This window comes from Numida meleagris, chromosome 6 (genome assembly GCF_002078875.1).
Source record: "Numida meleagris isolate 19003 breed g44 Domestic line chromosome 6, NumMel1.0, whole genome shotgun sequence".
Lineage (NCBI taxonomy): Eukaryota > Metazoa > Chordata > Aves > Galliformes > Numididae > Numida > Numida meleagris.
Window position 1 is genome coordinate 2,174,081 of NC_034414.1, and position 17,412 is coordinate 2,191,492.

At 47.5% G+C, this 17,412-nt stretch overlaps 1 protein-coding gene and 1 long non-coding RNA gene across 11 annotated transcripts in view; one reads left to right on the plus strand and one right to left on the minus strand.

Annotated features, from left to right (window-relative positions):
* Nucleotides 1–17,412, minus strand: part of C6H15orf52 (chromosome 6 C15orf52 homolog) — a 41,627-nt gene that overhangs the window by 17,471 nt on the left and 6,744 nt on the right. For 5 of the 6 annotated variants that reach the window (XM_021402337.1, XM_021402339.1, XM_021402334.1 and 2 more), the window contains 3 exons: nt 9,540–9,689; nt 2,376–2,450; nt 86–270 (listed from right to left, as the gene is read on the minus strand). In XM_021402337.1, the coding sequence (XP_021258012.1) occupies nt 86–270; nt 2,376–2,450; nt 9,540–9,689 (410 nt within the window). The remainder of the gene's footprint in view (nt 1–85; nt 271–2,375; nt 2,451–9,539; nt 9,690–17,412) is intronic. The other variant, XM_021402340.1, reaches the window with a different exon arrangement.
* On the plus strand, nt 299–17,401 carry LOC110401345. Of its 5 annotated transcripts, XR_002440343.1 has the most exons (5): nt 299–2,086; nt 5,653–5,770; nt 8,744–8,879; nt 12,848–13,492; nt 13,680–17,046. It is a non-coding gene; the product is annotated as an uncharacterized LOC110401345 (long non-coding RNA). The 5 variants fall into 5 exon arrangements; XR_002440345.1 differs by lacking the exons at nt 12,848–13,492; nt 13,680–17,046 and adding an exon at nt 17,060–17,401 and having other exon boundaries at nt 1,257–2,086; XR_002440342.1 differs by lacking the exon at nt 13,680–17,046 and having other exon boundaries at nt 1,257–2,086; nt 12,848–13,616.

The following is a 17,412-nucleotide window of genomic DNA, read 5'->3' on the forward strand; positions in this document are numbered from 1 at the left end:
AGCAATGAACATCAGTGCAAGATCTCATCACTGGCTTTACACAGCCTGTTGCAGACAAACCACCTAAGGACACCGGAGGACCTACATGTGCTCCGACTTCTCCACATCCCAAGCCCGCCTCCACTCGCCCTTTGCATTCTTGTGCCGTGCCAGTCGCTCAAGGTCAATCTGATCTCGCTCCCTCTTCCAGCGGATGTACTCCGAGCGTTCCCGTCCGCTCATGGGGAAACTCAGGTCTCCAGGGCACTTCTGGACTGACTTCCCACCCTCCTAGGGAGGCAGAAGAGCTTCCTGTTAATACATTGTCGGAAACGTATGCGTTCCATTTGCTCTGTCACCACCAGAGATCATAGAATGGTAGAATCGTTAAGGTTGCAAAAGACCTCTAAGATCATTGAGTTCAACCACCAACCCATCCCAACCATGCCCACTAAACCCTGTCCCTAAGTGCCTCCTCTACCCTTTTCCTGATCGCCTCCAGAGACAGTGAGTGACTCCACCACCCCCCAGGCAGCCTGTTCCAATGTGTTCCCGCTCTTTCTAGGAAGAAATTTTTCCTAACATCCAACTTGAACGTCCACTGGCACAACTTAAGGCCATTACCTCTTGCCCTAATGCTCAGTAATATTTGAGAACTGTTTGGAGCAAGGTGCCACCTCTGTAAAGCAACATGCACACAGAAGGACTCTACTTTAACTATAGCCTCAATATGCTGGTCCCACGGTTGGTAACATTTAATTGACTTTACAGAGAAAGGAACTGAGGCAGAAAGAAGTTATACAGCTTGCTCGGACCCACACTGTAAATCCATGGTCAAATCAGAGTGAGCAACCCCTGCATTTTGTCATCTGGACACATTCCTGTGGCCTTGATGAGATGGGGCTTCACTGCTATTGCCCTAAACTGAACAGCAATGTTTCTTGGATTCCTGCAGTAAGTATCCTGATCCGGGGAGCAGCCACACAAGACCTAAGTTTTATTTTTAGATACTCAGAACCTAGAAACTCCAGCAAAATGTGTGAAGAGGGAGAAGTGGGTAATCCAGCCACCAAGTTAATGGATGTGGTAGGAAGAGGAGCCAACTGGCCACAGTGTGTTGTCAAGCAACGCTGCGTAGCAAATAGCTTAGTGCTGAGTCCTGGGGTGTTAATTGCCAGTGGATAATTCATCACTTCATATACGTGCCCTTCTCCACATGGGAATTAACTCCTCGGTGTTGTACCTCTGATAAAAGCAGAGCAGCAGGGAAGAGTGACTGAAAGCCCTGTTGCCAAGGAGATCTACCTGCGTGGGTCGGAGTTGAGGTGGCAGTAATTGCTCCTCCGTTCCTTAGCTGGTGGGAGCTGGGGGACCCGAGACTGCCTCCCTGAGAATGGAGAGATGGGGTCTGCAGAAAGGCAGAGCAAAGCAAGGGCAACCACCAGTCCTTTGGTTTAGACACAAGGCCCAGAGATGCGCTGGAGCTCCAGAGCCAGAAAAGCACAGTGGGTTCTGCCACAGTGGATGTGTCCATAGATGAGAGGCATGCAAGAGCTGAACAGCACACAGCTGGTGAGAGCAGGGTTCAGACTCCAAAGTCAGGGGATAAGGGACGTGCCCTGAGTCATTCCCTTGACCGTTAGCAAAGAGGAAGCCAAAACCTGAGGCTGATGCCCATTCTCTCCCATGGGTGGACACAGTGGGATCTGTGGGTCCTGCCAAGAAGTGGGAGATGGTCCCTGACCAAGCGGCTTGCCTTGTTTGGGGCACAGCTGCGCTTAGCTGGACTGTAAAGCCATTGTGCTGCCCTGTTCTGCTATAGGGGGCTCAGCTGGGACTAACAGCTAAGAGCCCATCTGTGTTCTCTTAATGAATCCTGTTGAGGTGGGTCTATTCAATTTGTGCTCCATTAATTAAGAACATCTGCAGGCTCAGGGGAGTCAGCATGTCCTCCAGGTTTGCATTAAACAGCCGGTAGGAAGGCCTATGCTTTAATTTACCTCCATCCTACTCAGCTTCTGTTCAAGTGAGGTTCTGCAGCTAATGAGGTCTGAGACTTTCAAGCCCCAGGGAGAGGAAATGACTAGGACTGTGCTTTTGCACATGGGTAAGTGTGCTTCCCTATATTCCCCCTTCTGTGCTAGGGATGTAAGTAGCTATGACAAGATGTGGTGAGCAAGTCCCTGCTGCTGGGGCTGGCTCTCCAGCCTTGCTTTGCTTCAGGTGTGTTAGCTGTTCAGCAAAGCTTTGGAGGAGGAGATGTATGAACAGTGGGGACTACATCGGAGCATACTGCTATTAGTTTTAATACCGAGGTAATTTACTGACAGGGAGGCGTATTCTGCTGGTTCCCTTTTCCAAGACAAGTCCCTCAAAGGACCTTGGGCAGCACTCACCTTACGGCCATGCTCACTTTCAGGTCCTCTCTCACTGTCTGATCTCCTCTTCTCCACTGCTCTCCTCTCCTCTGCCTGCAAGGGCACAGACACAGGAATTACTTCAGGATAAGGCAAGGGCTCCTGGATGGGGCTGCATTTGCAAACCCTCTGCTCATTGTGACATGCAAGAGCTGCCCTAGAAAGATCAGAAAAAAGAGAAGAGGTTGGTTTCTGGGACCATGACTCAAGCTAAAATGAAAAAGAAAAAAAAAAAAAAAGAAGGTGGGAAGTAAGGAATGCAAGAAGATGGGATGAATTCCTACAGGTCCCTCATTCTCCCAAGCCAGAGGGAGAGATGTAGCCTATATGGTCCTAGCTTTTCTAAAGCAGACCAACTTTTAGGTACCCGTGTAGATTTGGATCTGGTAACACTGCCATGGGTGCAGCCATGGTCAAGGGTAGGGTGGGATCATCGTGGGTCTTAGAAAAACAGAGTCTACAGAGCATAAGAAAGATTTTCTACGAATGGCCTTCTGCCCTGCTTAAACAATAGCTGGGGTGCCACTGGGAGGGCTGCTTGACCTGCACCTCCCCGAGAGAGGCTTCTGCTCCCATCCAGATGCTGCAGCAGTACAGATATTGCAGCAAGGCAGCTGCCAAGTGCCACGCTGTTTGTCACAGCAGCCTCCCTCCTATTTTGTAACTGTACATGGCAGCCCTGGGGCTGCTAGCTCACTCAGCCTTTTGCCCAGCAAAAGGGTTGAGGCATCCTCACATTCCCCTCCCTTCTGATCTCTGTGGGGCTGGGCTACGTGTGGGGCTGAGATTATCGCACTGCTGTTTTGCGCAGCCAGGCAAAACTGAAAAACAAAGAGGGAAATCACAGCACGAACTGCCAGGTCAGCCATTCGAGAAAGTGTCAGTGCTGTGAGGGCCAACCCAGGCTGGAAACAGACTTTTATTCCTATTATTTAGCACCCCTAGCTTTAGCATGGGGCATGATAGGGTTGAATGCTGGAGACTTGGATCTCCACGTCTCTATGCAGCCTCCTAAGGCAACTCACTCTGCCATTCAAGGCTGGACGTGGCTCTGGGCAGCCTGGTCTAGTGGTGGGCGACCCTGCACTCAGCAGGGAGGTTAAACTCAATGATCTTTGAGGTCCTTTTCAACCCAGACCGTTCTATGATTCTGTGATAGGATTCTGTGGTTCACACGTACACTGTGGGGTCATGCAGGGAAGGAGCTGGAATATGGATTAACTGTGGACAGCAGCAGGCAGCCTTTTTTGGGGGTTGTGCAAGTGAGAAGTGTGACCTTATAGCCAGTGCATTTATAGAGAGATTAAGACAGAAGAAAGCTGGAAACTTTGCTTATTTGAGGAGGCTGGCTGGGGAGCAAGGTGCAGATGGATGCTTAGCCCATGAAGCAGCTGTAAAAGAAATGAGCCGTTTTAGAAAGCTGGAGCCCCTCTGTCCCTGGAGAAAACAGGAGGACTGGGAGGGAGAGCTGGGAGAGAAGGAGCGCTCATTCCCTTGGAAATGCCCAAAGACAGCTCATTGAGAAACTGAGGCAGGGACCTGCATGGGTGTGCTTGTTGTTTCATCTGCGCCTGCATATTTCTCGTGCAAGCTCACGCAGAAAGCCATTTGGTCTGGAGCTTTTACAATGCCTGATTGTGTCCCCAAAGACGGGAAGCGGAAAGCCGGAGCATCCGCACAGCCCGAGCGCTGAGCCAGGGTTTGCGTGGGCCGTGGGGGAGCAGCGTGCTCCTGCCTGTCTGCAGCCCAGCGCAGTTTGACTTCAGCTCTGTCTCTGCCAAGGAGAAATGAAGAGCGAGCCTGCGCCCAGGAAACGAGCTGGAAAATGGGCAGAGGGACGGCGCTGCGACTCGTGAGAAGCAGGAAGGCGCAGCTGCTGGCCAAGCTGGAGGCCGTCCCGTTTTGGGCACCATGAATCGTTCTGTTCCAGGGACAGCGTGCAGCTCTCCATCCTTTTATACCTCCCTCCGCTCAAAGCCGGGCTGCCTCCGTCCTTAGCTGGTTTCTATTTTTGCTTCTCAAAGGACGCTGCGGAAAACAGAACCAAAAAAAAAAAAATCTGGTTCTCTTCTATCGTTACAGCAGGTCTGAACCATGCTGGTCAGAAATCACTCTTAGCTTGGCTTTTGCACTGGCTCAGGAGCAGATTTTTGCATTCCCTCCGTGCTGCCCCCAAAGCCACTGTTCGCCTGTTCTGACACACCCAGGGCACGGGGAAACAAAACATGTTTTTCTCCTCCTTCCTCCTCTCCGCCCCCAAAATGATGAAATATGACAATGGCATTATCAACTCCTCGTTTAACTGTTCCTGCCCAGCAGGGGAGGAGATGTGACGAGGGAACGGAAGCCTGAAGCAGACAGAGAGGATTGCATTTATTTCTTCTAAGATTTATGCAAGCATTTCTGAATTCCTCCACCCCAGGATGGTGCAGGGGTCCCTCGCTGGGCAGGATTTTTGAACCTAGCTCAGCACATGAGGATGGTTTTTTTTGGTTTTTTTTTTTTTTTCCCCAGCTCTTTTGAGAAATATGCCTACTAACTGCCATGTCCACAGGGAGCTGGAGACTTCTCTTCTCCCCTTTCCTGCCTGTCCCTGCCTCTCATCTGCAGTGTAGAAGCATTTCTCCTGCAGCAGGGTTGGTGAGCAAGCACAGGGTCAGGCTCACCTGCTGGAGTCCTGAAAGCAGCTTCTGTGCTTCTTGATAACAAACAGCCATTTTTGATACATCATCCTGGAAAACCCTTTAAAAAAGGACTATTTAAAAGACCTGAAGCTATACTGACTGTCTATTTATGAGATGATTTTCAACTTGCTGGTTAACCGTTGTGTTCCACTGGTCCTGTGCTGCTGGCTTGCAGCTCTACTGCACTAATGATCCTGAAACGCTGCCAGAGCACGGAGTAGCTTTGGGGAAAACTGGGGCTATTGAGGTGGTTTTGGGAAAGAAAATCTTGAAAACAGCTTTTATTTTTCTCTCACGTTTCCTCTTGTGCACACCCTCAGCCGCAGCTGTAATGTGGTATAGGACTGGCAATGTGGTTCTAGCTAGATGCACCAAGGATAGCAAGAATGGGAGGCTTTTGTTTGCTCGTTTTGCTTTGTAATGAATTTCAGCGCGTACAAAAATAGAGAAGAAATGTGGGTAGCCTTCAAATCTTACAATAGGATGCACTGGGCAAGTGCAGGGGCTGGGTTTGACAGTGGCCAGGCTGCAGGATGTGAAGGGGAAGTGATGGATGTGATCCTCTCTCCTAGGCATCCCCAGCCTGTGTGGGAAGGAGAGCACAAACAACCTGGAATGAGCAGGGGCCCAGCTGGGCACAAGGGGAAAAAGGCCAGAGGAAGGACTGTGCTGGGATAATGTGGCTGAAAGGTAAGCCTTAAACTGGGGGCTCAGCTCCAGTCCCAGCAATCAGCTCCTCAGGTGACAACACCGATGCCTCATCTCACGGTGGCTGAACTATTTGGGGGTGAAAGTGAAGTTTCTTTTGTGGATTAGCAACTAATGAGAGGCTAGAGAGCAGAAAGTGGCAAGGAAATGTAATTTTCCACAGTAGAAGATTAGCAGGGGTGTGCCACCGGAGCGTGCACTGCTCAACATGCTCATAAATGGTCTGGAAAAGCAGCTGAACAGAGAGATGACAGTTTGCTGATGGTACTAAATCATCCAGGGCAAAGAATGTAATTTGCCAGGGCAGAGCTGAAAAAGATCTCTTGATATTGAATGCCCGCATCATAAAATTATAGGCAGAATTAAATATCACTAATGCCAAGTAACTCACATGGAGAAAAATGCTCCTTCTTGTGTATATATGCACACAGTGGTGAACTATGATTACCACTCAGGAACGAAATCTTGGTGTTATTGTGACTAGCTCTCTGAAAATGCTAGCTCAATTATTCAGGGGGAAAAAAGAAAAAGAAAAAAAGCAAAGAAAATGCAAAATGGTTAGGACAAGAATAGAGAACAAGCCAGAAGCATTACTGAGTGCATTCACAATGAGCTCACAGCTGAATACCACATACAGTTCTGGTCCTCTTGCATTCAAAGAATACAGCAAAAGTTAGAGAGGTGCAAACAAGGCACAATGGGGGTGATCCAAAATATTGGACTACGTCCTCAGCAGACCTGTCTAATTAGGGCTGGACTCTTAAGTCTGCAGAAGGGAGATGGGAAATGGGTCGATGAAATCATGCATGCCCTGAAAAGGAGAACAGGGGAGGAAAGACACCGGGGTGGCTTTGGGTTGCAGAGGAACCAGCTCTCTTAATCAGCTTTCCTGTAATGATGCTGCGCGCAGCAGCTCTGTGTTGCTCACGTGCCTATTGCCACCAAAGCCAGGGAGGCAAAGGAATGCTAAAGCCTCCTTTATGTAGGGGGAAACTGGAGGTTTGTGGATGCCGTGATCAGCACTGGTGGGATTTGCCCTCCACTGCCAAAGCGGGTTGCAGTAGTCAACATCCACGTGACGCACAGCGGGCTCTGCAGGCTGACATTATTTAATACCCAAACGGATTAAACCTTTATTACTAACTCTGATCTGCTCCCTGCATTGCAGTCTTCCGGTGCCTTGTGGAGAAACTCATTGCTCTGAGGCACGGTCCATGAGATCACACTTGCCTGGGATCGTGTTTTTTAGAGCGCTATCCCAATCAGAAAACAGAAACACTTGTCTAAAGCGCTAATCCTTAATGCAGCTTAGGAGCAGCTGAAGTGACAGGGCAGGTCAGACCGAATCGCGCTTGCCGCAGCAAGCCCAAGCTGGCATGGTGTGTGAGATGTCAGTGTGAGCTGTCGCTATGCGGCCCATCTGCTTCTGCCCCTGATCCCAGGAAAACGCTGATGAAGGGCAAATGGAAGAAAGTAGGAAGAAAGGCATCTTCGCTAGCTAGGGAAGGACAGAGCCTGATCAGTCTGGGAAAATCGCTGCAGACAAGATCTGAGCTCAGCCGGACTCTGAAACACACCCATCTGCTAACAGGTATTGCAAACTAGAATTTCAAACACAACGTTCTATATCTTTTCCTAAATTACAAGAGGAATCCAAACAGCAACACATACTTCCACAAAAGCCCATTTTTTTTTTCTAAAATGGGCTCTACGAACCCCTCCATCTCCTAGCCCTGGGAACTGTGCTGTGTGAACCCTTGTGCTTGCCCCCTGCCCCCCGTCCCAGCACACGATTCCTGAAAGCACCCTGCCTTCCAGGGAGCTGCGAGCTCTCCTTCTGTTGTCTGTGAGCTTCTGAGAGGCCAGGGGAAGTATGCTGCCAAGCTCAGGAACAGAAAGCAGGGCACAATATTTGTTGTGCCAGAAGGAAGCGTGATGCTCTTGCTAAATGAGTCTTGCCAATGACACTGGTCCAAGACTGTTGTTGAGCCAGAATATCTGTCCTGCCAGAAGACCAGGTGATCAAGGAAAACTGATCTTTCCTTGTACTCTTAGTAATAGTGAGGGCATGCACTGCTCCTCGGTACCGTTGTTGGATAGTTAGATTTATATCAAGCCCTTGTGGCTTTCCTGTGCTCCTGACAGATCCTTTTCTTGTCCAGCCAAGGCATGAAGGCACTGAGTGGCTCTACACAATGCCTTTCCCTGCAGATGTCAGCAGCTGGTAGCCTCCCTCACAGCTCACTGTTGCTGGAAACATGCTGGGGCTTTGCTGCTACCTTCTGCCAACTGAGAGACAGGCTTTGGATTAAGGAAGGAAAAAAAAGAAAGACTTTAAATGAACTTTGGTATCTGAGGAGCTGCAGCATGGAGTCGTTTGCATTCCTGGGGATTATTAGGATTACATTCTAGCCCAAGCTGTGTGAAGGAGATCACTGTTGCTACAGACAATTGAGGAAAGGCAGGACGGCAGTTACACGAGCTCCTTGTACTGCTATATGAAGGTGATTGCATTCACTGGGAATGAATTTAAATGTATGAGCTAAATGAATGGCAGCACAGTGGGACCTGAAGGTATCAGGAGCGAAACACAACCTCTGCTCAATCACCAAAATCAAATCTGCCAGGCATTAGGGACATCACACCCTCCTTGTCCATCTAAGTCTCAAAGCCTCAGATTCACGTAAAAAGGTGTTGGCAGACACGGCTCTAAGCCAGCACAATTGTAGGCCTGCTCTCACCCACTCTGAATCTAACCACTTTGTGATTAATACAGGCAGATTATCACCAAAACCACATAGATTATAGAATATGCAGGCTCTCAGCCTGAAGTTTCGTGTTCCGTAGCAAAAGTTAATGAGATATTACCTTTTCCAGGGCTGTCCTTTAAAAAACACTTCTAAAACAGAGCTCAGGATCTGAAATCAAAACTTAGGCATTGCTGTTTTCTTCTAGCACGATCCCAGCCCTGATGACCTCAGAGATAAGATTTGAACAAGCCCAGCAAGAACCAAGGTGGAGAGATTTGCCACGAGCAACACAGAATGACATCTGACAGCCTCAAGGATGGCTACAGCACAGGAATGGTCAGGTCAGCCTCGGCCCATCATCATGCCTAGATGTCTCCCTGATGCCTAGGCTGAACCAAGTGACAGCAGCCATGTGATTCACAAGGCACTAGTGGCTCGTTTGGGTGGCCGATATGGGAATGATGGCACTCAAAGGACTGCTTGGTAGCCACGAGAAAGGAGCTCATGGGCTTTCAGAGTCTAAGGAAATTCTGGGGAGGAGGAGAAGCTGAAGATTAATGTGGGCAGCTAGCAGATGGGAGGCTGCTGTCCCAGAAAGCGGAGGTAGCTGCATAGGTCTCCCAGTGTTCCTGGGTACGTTTGGCAGCTACACTAAGTGTTATTTTCCTTCGTAGTTTTTACTGACCCTGTTTGCTGCGGGCATTCTTACTTATCTGAACAAACTCTTGACTAGGAATATGCCACATGCCTCTGTGTGTGTAAAGAGGAAGGTATTTGCAAGGAAGTATTTGAAATATGTTTCAAAGATCAGCAAAGTTCAGCCAGCTCACCCAGTAGGTTATGGCGAGGCACGGCGGGACTCGGGTTTAGAAGCAGATATTGCCCAGCTCTGTTAACTTTTTTTGTTGTGCTAGCTCTTAACTCTGCACGGCACTTCTCATCCAGCAGACCTGCTGGGTGCCACTGATACTCTGCAACGCGGTCATTCACAATGCACTTACTTTGTCCTTGTTATCCATGGTGATAGCAATCTGCATTCTTCTCCCCCGGCGGAAAGCCACCAAGTGATCTGTTTCTTCTTCACTCAGGTCTGGCATCCTGCCTGGACCAGGGAAGCACTCAGTCCGTTTCTCACTGACAATTCTCTTGCCCTGGAAAAGACAGGATGAGCTTAACGACATCGCCATTAGGCCCTATGCCTTTCCCTTCCTGCACCCAGATTGCACAACATTTTGGTCCGACAGAACAGGAACACGAGCCAGGTTTCTTGGTTTGTAAAGCTGTCACCCCAATACTTTAAGGGATCTGTAACATGGCGTAGCCTTGTTGAAGTGCGCACATACCAGTACGTGAGGTGGGATTTCCCCTGTTGAGATGCTTTCCAGCATGAACAAAATTGATATTCTAATCCCAGAGAGGTGAGCCACCTCCCATTTTTGTCTTTGACACAAATATGAAATTGTCCTCTCGCCAAACAAGATGTCCCAGTATAATGTGAGGCTATACTGGAGCAGAACCTATAGGATGAGATAGAAGGGAAATAGCGGTGTTCTCTCTGCCCTTGTCCACAAAGCAGCTGCTACTCTGAAATGCACCAACCCTTGGTAATTTTTCATCTTCACAATCATTATGCTGATTCCGTATTTCTGGAATAATTTATTCAGTAGAAGTTTAGAAAACGGATCTATAAATCCTTGAACAAGGGCAATTTACCCCTTTCAGGTATTATTACCAGCTGATTGTATCAGTTCATGTCTTTAATGCATGGATTTAGATCTGGTTCTTCTTTTGTTAACTATCCTTGTAGCCAGCTGTGCCTTTGCCAGTGCCCTCAGCCATTGCTTTCACAAAATGAGTACATCTTTTGTGCAAAAAGACATATTTTTTTCTCATTTAAAAGTATCATCTTTCGCTTCCATCATGTGTCTTTTTGTTTCAGCCTTGCAGGGAAACAAAAGACTCAGTAAGTCATCCCCATCTTTATCTCTGAACTCGTTCTTTTCTCCTGTTCTGAGTGATTCCTTTGCCTGATCGCATCTGGGTTCTTCCCTCAGAAGCATCCCTCTCTAAAGGATGGTATATTGTCTTCTGGTCTTCTCCCTGGACTTCCACAAACACCAGAGGCTTGATTTCAACACATCTCAAAATCTCCAAGCAAACTGCTGTGAAACTTGGGAACTCTTAGTTGCTATGAACTTGTTTTCAAAAACAAATAGAATACACTGACCTCAGATTCGTATGGAAGTCTTGGAAGCATCTATGAATTTGCCATGAAATATGATTTCAAGATGTCTTGCATTAGCCTCATCTTCATTTGGCTCTGCTAGAAGTGCAGATGTTAGCATGGAGGCAGCCTTAGTGTAGACAGCTTCCATAAGCAAGACCATTTTTATTGCTTGTCCACTCATCGCACTTCCTAAAACTTGATAAATGTTTTAGAAGGCAGTGGAATATTTTCAGCCTCATGTTGATTCTGCTTTCACGTTGTGTGATTTTGCTATCTCAGCAGAGACTGTTCTTGAGTTAATTCAAGTGAAGGAGTGGGGCCCTGTACTGGCTTAGTTTCTGGTTTAGTTTCTGCCAGAGTCCTATGGATATGCTGGCATTATTCCCTTGCGCTCTGGTCTTAGATTTTAGCTGTAGCTTCTAACAAGTTTTGCTGTGCTTACTAGCACTCCAGCTATTTCTGCTTTTCTTGAAATAGCTGAAGCCATGTGTTGTGTTCAAAGGATCTGCTGCCAATCTGCTCGATGCCATTCTAGTATTTTCTGTGTTGTTCTCCATGTTTGTGTCAGTACAGCCTCTCCTTTTGACTGCTGCCATTGACTGGGTAGATGTCCATGAGCTACTCCCAGAGACGCCAAAATCCTTTTCTTGAGAGAGTAAAATTTGATAATCAAGAGAACAAGCAATCATTTAAGTATGGAGTACAACTGTCCTAGCATCTACTATGGCTAGACAGGCATCAGTGATCAGAGGATGCTGGATTTTAGGAGCATGAGAGCAGTGAGGAAGGCAAGCAGCAGACCAGAGACAGTGGGCTTCAGGAGAGCAGATCTTGGCTTGTTTGGGTAGCTGGTACACAGGATCCTGAGGAAACAGTCTTGCAAGGGTAAGGAGCCCTGACTGGTTTTCATTGACAAAGCTCAAGAATATAATTAAGGACTTCCTGTAGAGCCAAGAAAATGCAGGTGTGGTAAGAGGCCAGAAGGGAGCTCCTGCTTGAACTTCAACGTGCAAAGGGAGTATGTGGGAGGTGGGAAGGGACAGGCTCCCAAAGAAAAATGTATGAGCAGCACTTGGGTATGCAGGGATGGGGTTAGGAAAGCCCAAGTTCAGCTAGAGCTGAAGCCAGTGAGAGATGAGGCAGTCAGCAAGAAGGACTTCTGTACATACATCAGCAGCAAAGAAAGAAGTTGGCCTGGGATTTGGAATGTGGAGAGCAACTTAGTGCTACAGAAGTGAGTAAAGTACTCTAGGCCTTCTCTGCCTTTGTTGGCAAGATTTGCCAGACTTCTCTTAGATGTGCTCAAAGGGCGAGGGGCAATGGACGCAGGCAGCCGCAATGGCAGTAGTCAAACCCTTGAAAACTGGTGCCCAAAGCAGCTGTGAAATCTCCCAGTGCCGGAGAGTTTCAGAACTTGGCTGGGCTCAGCCTTGAGCAACTGAAGATAATGGTGAAGCAGAGGCGTGCTTTTAGCAGGGGATAGGACTAGAAGACCTCCAGATGTCTCATCCCACAATAGCTTGGTTTTCTTGTGGTTCTAATATTGTGTTCCAGCTTTTAGACTGCCAGCTTTGAAGTAAAACCTGTTTAGCACGTATCCATGCACGTATCCACAACTTCAGGTGTGCAAACGTGCACAAGCAAAGTATTTTGCCTGTTTTCTTCAGCTTGCAGCTTTTGTACAACAAGAACAAGGTAGCACAGACCAGAATTCGGGATCAGCCAGCCACAAAGCTCGTAGTGGTTAGGTCTTGGCCTTCAAGTGGCACCTGCTTCTGAATGAGTCACATCATGTCCAGAGGTGACATATTTCTGTTGCCAGAACTACTGGCCAATTCAAACACAGGATGCTTTAAAACTAAAACAGTATTTCAAATCCTCCTTATGTTCTGCGGTTTGTGTATTTTATTCCTAAATTTCACTGAAACTGGAGACTAGAATTAGAATGGTCAGCACAGGATTCCTGTTTGCAGTCAAAGAAGCCAATGTGGCTTTTCTTTACGCTACTGCAAATCAGCACTAATGGACACGGGTAAAAAAAAATTAACATCTTGAATAGACTACCTTGGTCTTGTATTTCAGACCACAGAACTGGGCTGGATAATCTGAAGCTGGAAATCTCTCTCGCTGTCCCCTTTGGGTTCATGGAGCAACATCAGCAGCCACAGAAGTATTCTCTGGTCTCACTCATGTTGGCAGTTGTGCTGAGATGACTTCAGAAACACAGAATTAACGTGACCATTTTAGGCATATACTGTTCAGTACTAATGGCCAATGGCTTCGTTCTTACCTTGTGATAAACACAGGGAAAAGAAGTTTTCTTTAACTCTTCCTTTATAGACTGTGTAAACAGCTACCTCTTATACAACAGCTTGCCAAGTTACGCTAACCAAATCATGTGTCTTCCAGATAGATGAACAAACATTTCCCATTTCAATGAAAAGGAAGTGAAAATCAAAATCTTGCTAGCTGCTCTGAAAGCCTAAGCATTCCTATTGAAACGTGATCCCACAGCTAGTGAGGATGAAGTAGAAAACATCATTGTGTGTGCTTCACAATTCCCCTTTATAAGGAAAAATGAACAGTTTCTTATGCCTTGAGACACGGAAGAAAAGCACTTAGCAGTTCTTTGAAGCCTTCCACATATTACTGGTCCGCAACTCAACCCCAGCAATGCCAGTGGAGTCCCAGAAGGGACAGAACCAGCCATCCCTGCTGCTGGAATAGGTGTGCGCAAGATTGTTTTCTCTGTTTTCTCTCCCCACTACAGCTTGTCTTCCTCTTAAAACCTGTTCCTCGCTTATGTCTGTTGCGAGGAGGACTCCATAAAGAAATCTGGGCAATGGCCCAAGGCGATCTGTTTTTAAAAAAAAAAAAAAAATGTTCTGTGAAAGAATCTCTTTCTTTTCCTCAGCTTCTGCCTCGCTGGCATCAACCCTCAAGCCAAGGAGGCTGCCCACTGCCACTGAGCAACTCTGCAGACCAAGCAATGCACTGCTGCTTCCTCAGGAGGCAAACAGAGATGGCATTCTCCCACTGTAACAGCAGAGGTCTTGGGAATCACAGGAAATACTCAGCTTAGACCTTCAGAACAAGGCTGAATCCTGCATGACTAATGTATCCGGGGAAGAGCTGAGAGCTGCTGGGAACCTCTGAAGGCAGTGGGATATGCGATGCCTTGCAGAACAGGCACTGAACTGCTTGCTGTCCTGTCTCCCTGCCCTATTTCTAGCATGATTCAGAGGCTGGAAATACAGTCTGACTTTGCTTTGGAAGCTCTCAATTGATCAAACCTGGTAGTTACTTTGGTGCTGAAGCTGTGCATTACTTTGTTATTCCCAGGAAATATCTTTGCTCTGGGTATAACCCTGTGTTTCCAGGGACATTCAAAGCAATACATCGTCCCTCCTTTAAGCCCTGAGCAGGAATATACAGTAATCTCAGTTTGTACTGGTGAGGTTAATTAATGAACTGGAGATTTGTGCTGCCCTGCCCTAAACAAAGAACCCAAATGAGATGCTTAGCATACTAGTTAATGGTTTTTTTAAGTAAGAAAGAAAGTTCAGCAATGGCCAAGCAGGCTAATGTAATAGCAAGCTCAAACATTAATCCTAGCCACACGCAAGAGCTCTTTTAGGTGTTTGGGTGGCAATGACCTGCCCTTTGAACAAACAACGTGGTCACAAGGTCATTCCCAGGGATGCTGAGCACGGGGTGGGTATGGTTGAAAGCTGGCTTCGTCACTTGCTACCTGGGAAAGTCCTTCCTGAGGAGGGATATTGTACAGACAACAGCAAGGCCTCTACCTGGAATCTTAAAAAAAAAAAACAAAAACAAAAACCCAAAAAAACAGTGCAGAGGAGCTTGTATGTTGTGAACGGGACTGATGCTCCAAAGTGTGTGACTGGATTTACAGGCCATTAGATACTAAAAGTCACAGTAGGAAAGCTGGCACGTCGGCAAAGCCATTAAACCCTGCAGTTTATTGAGCAGATGGCTGAGAAGCCCGAGGGGCTGATGCAGGAAATACCTATTTAGCAGAGCTGTGAGAGCTAGGCATAAACCAGAGTGGGAGACCACTGGCTTTTCTAGGAAATATCTTTTCCTCCTCCCTCCGCGTGTTCCTTTTAGCTAAGATGGGTTGCCTGAAGGCGCGTTCTGCTTAACATGCCAACACATTTTTTGCTCGTTTACTATTTTAAGACTATCGGTGATTTCCTAGATTACTTGTCTCACGTTGGGAAATCCTGGCCGTCAGTGGGCTAGCTCCCAAAGCGAAGGATGTCAGATGAGGAAAGAGCCTATGCAGAGCCAACGGGAACAAAGAGAGGGGCCCGCATGGAAAGCAGTGGCTGGCAGAGCCCGTCCCTGCTCCCTCTCTCCCTGCCTGAGATTTGAGACTCTGGCGCTAGCTCTTTAGTTGCAGGCACACACAGCCGCATTGCTTCCCTCCTAGCGGTTCGGTGGGAGACTGTAAACTGAGAAGTGCCCCTCTGATGTCAGAGGCATGCCCTAGATTGCAAAGGGAGTGTGAAAAATGCCCATCGGAGGAGCTGTCAGGAAAAAGAAGGTATGGGGAGTTCCTACAGAGCTCTGTGTTTCCAGCAGAAAAATCTCAGAGGTCTCTTCAATGGCCGGGCTGAAGAACACCGATGCAGAGTTTAAGGCAGCAAGATGATTTAGCTGCCAGTGTTCTGCTCGAATATAAATCCCCACCCCGGACTTGAACTCTGAGCGGTAGGTTAGGAAAGGGCTCCGGGGGGCTCAGGCTGTCTGCGAGAGCCTTTCATTCTGCAAATGTAATTGCTTCCAATCCAAGTCGTGTCCCCCCAGCTACACGGCCACGAGAAACCTCGGAGGAAACTCTCAAATATTTCACCGATAAATTCCCTTGGTAATGAAGGTGGTTAGATTTCTATGTGCCCTCTATTCGAAGGGGGAAAAAAGCGTTTCTTTCTTTTGTATCAGAAGGTGGTTTGGTTCTTGTGCAATATGATTTTGTTTGAAGGGGATGTTCATGCTACTGGCTATCTATCTGGAATGAAGGAAATGAGAGACCTCGGTCTCTTTCTCCTGAAAATTCATTCTGAAAGGTACATTATTTCCAAAATGATTCAGTTCCTTCAAGGCAACATATAATGACTTTGTAATGGTGCAGTGATTGTGGCCTATCTCCTCATGGAAAGAAATGGTAGCTAGGTCAGGGAGAGACAAAAATTAAAAGGCATTCAAGGCATGAAATTGGAAAAATACTTTCAAGCTGCTTCAGATGCAGTAAATGGCTCTCTGCCTTTTGTTTACGGCCAAGGCTTTCTGCACTCCTACCCTAAACCTCCCGAGCAGCAGGAAGGGTGAGGTTTCACTTCATTACCCTGGGAAATGTCTTTGGCTTGGACCTCCCTCCAAAAAAGCCCTCTCTGATTCTGTGGGCCGAGCCTGTTGCTGTGCCTAAAGAGGCTCCAGGGAAGCAACGTTTGCTGCCACTGCTTCCTTTTCACTGCGCTGCTGTGAAAAGGAATGGGCTGATCTCATCCCCTATGGCGTTGGCGGCTGAGGATTTATATCCCCTTCACACCGACGTGGTCCTCACAAAAGGGGCTGTGCTCATCTTGGCGTTGCATCTCCACATATCTCACTGCTATCTTTTGAGCGTTGATAAATGGATAGCATTGCTTCTTGTACTCTTGTGGAATGCATTACGTGGTGAGAAGAAGTACGACTTGCAGCAACAATCTCGCTCCAGAGACTCACTAACTAGAGAGCAGCTTCCCTGAGCTCCCACACGGGTGCATCTGTGCATGCAGATATTACAGCTTTCCAGTGAAGGTGGCATTTCTGATCCTTGCTCCTATTTATCTCAGTGGCCAAGCCCAATAACTCCAGCAAGAACAAGGTCGGTCCTCTGGGATATTCCAGAGGTGAAGCAAACAGAAGTGCAAACTTATGTTAGTTATAACTGCCAAACTTTCATAAATTCCTTCCTGACAAAACTGATATGCCACGAGGATCCCTTGATCACTACACCTAGATGAACAGACTGCTTGATTGATAGCACCCCAGCAGGAATGTTATGGCATTGGAAAAAAAAAATGGGTTATCCTTTTCAATTACTGTTGCTGTTTCACAAGATTTTTAATTCTAGTTTTTATTCTGCATTTAAAACTCTCTGGGATAGAGCAATGGGGAGAAATTGCATTGTTTTTACTGCTAAACATCACTGCTTTCTTGGGAATAGCTGGGGAGCACTGCAGCTAAATCTGTTTGAATTCTCCCTTATTTTTGCCCTCTTTCCAGGCACGGTGACAGAGTTAAACCAGTGGGATGCTGAGGACCCAAGTGAGCAATGAGATGACTGATGTCTCAGAAAGGGCTGTGCAGGGCTGGATGGAACCACCGCGAGGTTCAGCAAGGCTTGGGGGCTGATTCCAGTGAATCAGACATGGGGAGGAAAACACAAAGCGTGGCAACTCGAGCTGAAGACTGGGGCTGCGCTGAGGGGTCAAGAAATGAGAGGAAAGGAGTAAGAGGGGAATTATTCCCTTCAGAGATGAGACATCAGGGGATGTGCTGAGCAGAAAGCTCAGATGAGGAAGAACAGAAGCCCCTTTGTAAGATGGAGACTTCAGTGTAACAGGAATCCTCTTCCT